This window comes from Ylistrum balloti, unplaced genomic scaffold (genome assembly GCF_031769215.1).
Source record: "Ylistrum balloti isolate Yb309-2 unplaced genomic scaffold, AGI_CSIRO_Ybal_v1 Utg369922, whole genome shotgun sequence".
In the NCBI taxonomy this organism is placed as follows: domain Eukaryota; kingdom Metazoa; phylum Mollusca; class Bivalvia; order Pectinida; family Pectinidae; genus Ylistrum; species Ylistrum balloti.
The window spans coordinates 770001-777149 of NW_026782039.1; the positions used below are offsets into that span (position 1 = coordinate 770001).

The 7149-nt window shown below is 42.2% G+C and overlaps 1 protein-coding gene across 1 annotated transcript; it reads right to left on the bottom strand.

The window, feature by feature from the left end:
- Window positions 1–3508: 3508 nt before the first annotated feature.
- On the bottom strand, window positions 3509–4531 carry LOC132546932 (uncharacterized). The gene has a single exon (XM_060210660.1). It carries the CDS (start codon window positions 4529–4531, stop codon window positions 3509–3511), a length of 1023 nt encoding a protein of 340 aa, XP_060066643.1.
- Between the last annotated feature and the right edge of the window lie 2618 nt (window positions 4532–7149).

A 7149-nucleotide genomic window follows, 5' to 3' on the forward strand; every position in this document is an offset into this window, starting at 1 on the left:
TTAGACACAAGTTATTTCAACTCATTAAGTCCTCTCCTTATTGGACATTAGATAACAGTTTCCATAAAAATAACGTGATAACAATAACATATGATTATGTACAATAATTATGGGATGTCCATTACCAGGAATACAACATTACTATGCGTACATTGCACATCAGAAGATCCGTGTTGAGGAGGATAAATATTGTTAATGATGCACTGACAAAGCTGCCAGGTTTCTGAATTATGCTGATGTTGGCAGTGTTCAATGATTCGTTGGTTCCATGTCCTCGCAACACTTCTTAATTAATGTAGATTGATTATTATAGAAACACACTGAATCATGGCCACATTATTTACAGATCCTATGTAAAAAGAAGATACACGCTACCATTTAAGATTAGAAAGGCGTCTCCGGGCGGCCACTCTAGGAACTTTACACTAAATATCACCAGCACTACACGAGTTACTTCCCTTAGATCCTCTTTTGCTCGTTATGTCTTTTCCCACTGGCCGAGTTTCGAGGGTTTTTGTTTTTATCACCTGTCTGCATATGGTCAAATTTGTTCTCATTATGAGTGTCTTCTTCTCCAAGAAAGATGATACGAATAATATGGAAGAGAAACAGAAACTGAAGACGACGACATGGGAGATATCCTTGTAAATTGTTTTCGGAATTTTTTTCTCATTTTTTCGGTTATCAGATTTAAAATATGGATATTGTGAAATTGTATCCCGGAACTATATTCAGTATCTTATATGTATTGACATGACAAAGAACGATAATCATCACGGCTATAACAAAGGATTAGAATTTTTATTTTGAATAGATGTTCTTTTCCTGTGTAACGCGTCGATGACTACGCTGTCACCTTCATCAGGCAAAAGACAGGTGTGTGGGACATATCTTAAGACCGTGTACGAGAATGTATAAACATCACAGGCCTTGTAGTTGTAATCTATGTTCATGAACGTTAAGTAGTGTGACAAAATGGCGATAACATTACAGTGAAAACAAGTTGAGCAGGTGATCTTCAAAACGCACATTAAGTGGTATCAATGTAATATCAAAAGAAAGTCGATTTATCTAGGTTTTGTTAAAACATAGTCATAGATGTGTGAGAGTCTATTAGGCCCCCCTCATCCCTGTTTAGTATCGGCTCGCAGAAGTGCATCTGGTTCGCTTCATTGACCTGCCGCTTAAAGAGATGCTTTTCTTTATCTGTTACTTTGGAATTGTCCTTGTAATTGATTTTGCTGTGTGACATGATCGACTTAATAATCAAAGATTCGGATAGCCTATGATGAATTGTCTGTCTTCTGGGATTCCAAGGTCTTTCTGGCATTTGTCGAGTAGGATGCCAAATCTTCTTTCAGTCTATCCGACATAAGATGTGACGCAGCTCTTGCTTCCGATCATGTATACGCATTCCGGGACGTTCTCTTTAGGTATTTTATCCTTCGGATGGACTAGGATGCTTCGGAGAGTCTTGTGAGGCTTCATGACTGTTACAGTACGATGACCACAATGTATTATCTTTACAGTTTCTGATAACCCTTTTTACCCCACAGCCCGAAAGGTGTGGGTTATTGCGATTACGCACGGCGTCCGTATGTCTGTCAGGCCGTCCGTCCACAATTGCATTCCGCTTATTACCTCAAAACTACATCACCGGTCATTACCATTTTCACTCGGGATGTCGGGCCTATGGATCTACACAACCCTATTGTTTTTCTTCACCGCGCGATATCCAATATTGCGGTTACGGGCGCCATCTTGAATTTGCATTTCGCTCATTATCTCAAGAATGACAATACCAGTGGTCACCATTTTTACTGAGGATGTTGGGTCTATTGTCCTATACAACCCTATTATTTTTCGTCGCCGCCCGATATCCAATATGGCGGTTACGGTCGCCATCTTGAATTTGCATTCCACTCATTATCTCAAGAACGACATCACCGGTGACCACCATTTTCACTGAGGATGTTGGGCCTATGGACCTACACAACCCTATTGTTTTTCGTCGTCGCCCGATATCAAATATTGCGATTACGGCCGCCATCTTGAATTTGCATTCCGCTCATTATCTGAAGAACGACATCACCAACAATAACTATTTTCGCTGGGCATGTTGGGCCTATGGACCTACACAGCCTATTGAGGTTCTTCACAATCTCAGCCCTGCACCCAACTTTATAATAAGGCTGTGGGGTATTGCCCGCGTTAGCGGAGCTATTTTTTTTATTTGATATCATTCAAACATGACGGTATCATTATGACATGGACCTGTGGTTTTTTTTTTGTGACAAATTGATAAAAAAATATAGTTTGATTTCAATGTTTGTATTGATTTCGTCACAATAATATAGCTCGCTTTGGCATACATCGGATGTATATTGTTGCGGCCTCCGGTACACGCTTTTTCCCCGTAATATTTTGTAAATACGAATTTGTCAATATTACATCGTGATGATATAAGAAATTATATCTAACACCAAATGGATCCAAGGTACGTTTAAGTGATAAATTAAGCTTCAAATATGATATTTTAGCTATGTGCCAGCAAACACACACAAACCCTGGAGGGTGACGTGTGTACTGGGATTCGCAATCGCAATCCTGATCAATGGGACGCAATTCGGGATCTCAAGGAAAGTACAAGCCAAGGGTCTGTTACTGAAGAGTTTTATTACCTGTTTACAGTCACCGACTTCACAGTTCGACTTAACTCTATGTGAAACTCCTTGGGCTTACATACACAATATCGCAGCATCGCAAATACCTCAAGTCAGGGGAAATGGTTCGCAAAAATCGGGATTTAAACGCAACCAGGCCTAAAATGTACACAAGTACCGCATGGCCTGCATCCCGCCATACACTTTTTCACCTTAACAAGTTCCACACGAAGAGAAATAACTCTTACCTGACTGCAGTAACATGGCTCCCCAAAATTAGGAAGACTAATCTTACACTTTAAAGGGATAACAATAAGTTGACATTTATTGGTAAATTTAACACTATACTACCTGTACTTATGTTTAAGCATCGGGTTCCTCGGTGGGGAATTCCCCAGTCTCGTGCAAGAGCACCAACTTGTGTACTGGTCGTTCAAGAAAGCTCAATTGAGCATTTCTCCTGCCTGACTATCCAATCCTGAATCGCCGACAACGACTTGAACCTTTCGTACTAATCCGTCTTGTCCTGGAAAGGTTGTTTCTATCCGGCCAAGACGCCACTGGTTTCACGTTTGGCAGTCGTCCTTAATTAGAACAATATCGCCTTTGCGCATGTTCCATTTCTGACAAATCCATTTGCTACGAGTTTGCAAGTTTTGCAAATACTCCTTTCGCCAACGGCCCCAAAATTGGTTGGCAAGATATTGGACTCGACGCAATCTCTTAAGACAGTAGAGATCAGTTCGTTGGAATTGACCCGGCGGTGGCAAGATGATCTTTGATTTTGATTTTAATAAGTGGTTGGGTGTCAAAGGATTCACGGAATGGGGGGTCGTTCAAATTGATCACAGTGAGGGCCGGCTGTTGACGATAACCGCAGCCTTGCACATGAAAGTCCTCAGTGTTTCGTCATCCAATTGAGCATTCGAGTGCTGCATTAGTGATGAGAGCACATTTCGTACAGACCGGATTTGTCCCTCCCAGACTCCTCCCATTTGGCTCGCAGAAGGTACATTCATTTTGAATCCGATGAAGTCACAGCCTTCTCCTGAAAGATAATGCTGAAGGTGATGATCATCAAGCTTCTCAAGGGCCTCTCTGAGTTCACGCTCAGCACCAACAAAATTTGTGCCTCTGTCTGATCTTAGCTGTCTTACAGGACCACGAATCGCAAGGAATCTGCGCAACGCATTGATGATTGAACTAGTATCTAGGAAATTTGCGGTTTCCAAGTGAATAGCGCGACTTGACATACAAGTGAAGAGAACTCCATATCTCTTCGATTCTTTTCGCCCCTCATTGATATAGAACGGCCAAAACAGGTCCACTCCACTGTAAGTGAACGGGGGTTCCGGAAGTAATCTATCTATGGGTAAGTTGGCCATCTTCTGTCCCTGGGAGCAACCTCGCAATTTACGACATTCTACGCATTTTGATATACAGCTTGACACCGCTGAACTGCATCCTATAATCCAAAACCCATTGGCTCGGATTTCATTTGTGGTAATCCCATGACCCTGATGATTGGTACGCTGATGGAAATGACGAATCAAAATTTCTGTGACATGCGACTTCCTTGGAAGGATTGCCTGATGTTTCACATCCGCACTGAATTTTCCATGTCGAATACGTCCTCCAACCCGAAGAATACCTCTTTCATCCAAAAATGGATCCAAGCCACAAAGGGCCGATGTACCCTTCAAACGACCATTCTGAGATCCGTCTGAAGCGTCTGTATTTGAACCAAGTACACGGAGACTACTGATTTCATCTGTGAAGACATGTTCCTGAACAAGCTTTATGATTTCAACTTGGGCGGTTTGCATGTCACTGACAGACAAAGCGGTACTTCCTGTAGGTTTTGCCATGATCGGTTTTTGTACAGACCGTTTCTACAAAAGACGTTTGAACTTCAAACAATGGGCAACTGCCTTCTTAGCCCTAGTCCAATCAGAGAAATAATCCACACGGTCAAATAAGGAACTGAATTCAAAACACTCTGTCTTCGCTTTGAACACCTGAACACGCCTGACCTCTGGGTCATTTGATAAAACATCGTCAGTACTTGCGAGGGGATTACTTTCTCAAAGAAAGCTGGGCCCTTTGAACCAGTTTGTTCCCTTCACCAACTCGTCCGCCGTGGCGCCACGTGAAGCAACATTAGCAGGGTTGTTTTCAGAACTGACGTGCTTCCATTGGGATGGTTCACTTTGATCGCGGATCTGCTGTACTCGGTTTGCCACAAACACGTGGAAGCGTCTAGCGTTATTGGCGATATATCCAAGGACAACACAACTGTCTGTCCAGAACCATTCAAGCTCCCGACGTAGCATAGAACTAACAAGTACCGACACAAGGGTAAGTTCCAACCTTGGAATTATCATGGGTTTCAAAGGTGCTACTCTGGCCTTTCCCGTCACCAATGCACAATGTACTTGTCTTTCACTATTGACAAGCCTTATGTAAGAACACGTGAGCTTGCATATTTTCGAAGTCCTTTGGCTTCAAGCATCGCTTTATTTTAACATCCTTAAGAATTTGCAAATCTAATCGCCAACGTTCCCACCTCATTCACAAGGGATCGGGAAGTGGATTATCCCAATCTGCGTGATTCTAACACATCTCCTGAAGAATATGCTTTCCTACCAGTATGAAAGGTGAGATGAATCCAAGTGGATCGTAGACTGAGCACGAGGTAGATAACACACCACGTCTGGTTAACGGGCGATCATTGAGTATAATGCGGAACTGAAAGGAGTCAGACTCAATGCACCGCTGAATTCCGAGAGCTTTTTCTACCGGGAGCTTATCGGTTGAGATATCAATGTCCTTAAGACCTTTGGCTCTTTCATCTTGTGGAATGACTTTCAAGACATCCTTTGAATTGGACAGAAACTTGTGCAGGCGAAGACCACATTTATTTAACATTTTCTGGCTTCCCTTGATCATGTTGACTGCTTCCTCAGCTGTTGGTAAAGACTTCAACCCATCGTCAACATAAAAATCACGTTTCACAAAGTTTGCAATGTCTGGTCCGAATTCGGGCTCACAATCTGTTGCCATTTGCTTCAATCCAAAGTTTGAGCAACCTGGCGAGGATGTCATGCGAAATTCAGCAAGAGGTTTCCTTGTATCTCCATGCTCCCACCACAAGAACCGCAGGTAGTTGCGACATTCCTTGTTCACCTTAAACTGGTGGAACATCTGTTCAATATCACAAGTGAATGCGATGGGCTCCTTATGGAATCGACAAAGTACACCAACCAGCGTGTTGGTAAGATCCACTCTCTGCAATAGGTGACTATTCAAAGATTCACTTTTGTATTTGGCGCTGCAGTCAAAGACAACTCGTATTTTGTTCTTCTTCTGTGGATAGTAGACTCCATGGTGAGGAATGTACCATTTATGCCCATCATCAAGGTCAAGTTCAGCATCAGGAACCCTCTCGGCGTATCCCTTTCGTATCAATTCTTCCATAAAGGTGACATAATGACCCCTGTATTCACCATCGGTGTTTAAGCGCCGTTTAAGGTGCTGGAGCCGATGAAGCGCTGTGGATCTGTTGTTCAGAAGGTGCGGCATAGGTCCCTAAAATGGTAATGGCATCTCGTAAAATTCATCATTGACATGGATACTTTCCTTCATTAACGCAAGGAATTGTCGATCTTCCTGAGAATATGTCTTGTTTGCACCTGCTTGCTCACTGAAGTCTTGTTCCAACATTCTTGTAATTTCTACTGGGTTAATTACTTCCTTGATACTGCACCTAAACGAGAACACAATATGAGTAGAAACAGTGGGTAACAAACGGCTCGGTACTTCACAGACAGCACTTACATGGCTTGTGCCAACTGGATCTCCAATAGGTGTTTCAACATAGGCTTTGTCCACAATCCCAACAATGCCCCAACCAAGGTCTGTTCGTTGAGCATAAGGTCCATTGTCTGATGGGGCAATAACATCACGAGGTGCTAAAGCTCGAGAGCAGTTGTAGCCAATCAGTAGTCCTACTTCACAATCGCTCATTGGCAAGCTATATGCCTATTTGGTAAATACATCTTGCCATCTAATGTTGTCAGTGCAGTATATTGTGTGTGATTGCTGGCCAACTATTTACAACATGTCGGGGAGAAATGGCACTTAAAATGTTGATCTCGTGTATATATGCACGATCAAAAGCTTTAAATAAAGGGGAGATAAGTAAGTAGTAGAATGGAGCGGAGTAATTATTTTAAAAAGCAAATCAGTAGCATATCCGAGATACAATTCTTTATACAGTGACTGATATAATTGCGTTATGTATATTTCTGACTAATATCGGTTTTCAATAAAAAGGTCACCGACATAATACACAAATTATGCAAATAAATCTGGTTTGTTTTCTGTTTGTGGATACATTTTAGACATAAGGAAATCTTATGACGTCATTCGGTACCATGTTGACCTACGTTACCAATCTCTACCAGAGTTGTCGTTCCTTAGCAGT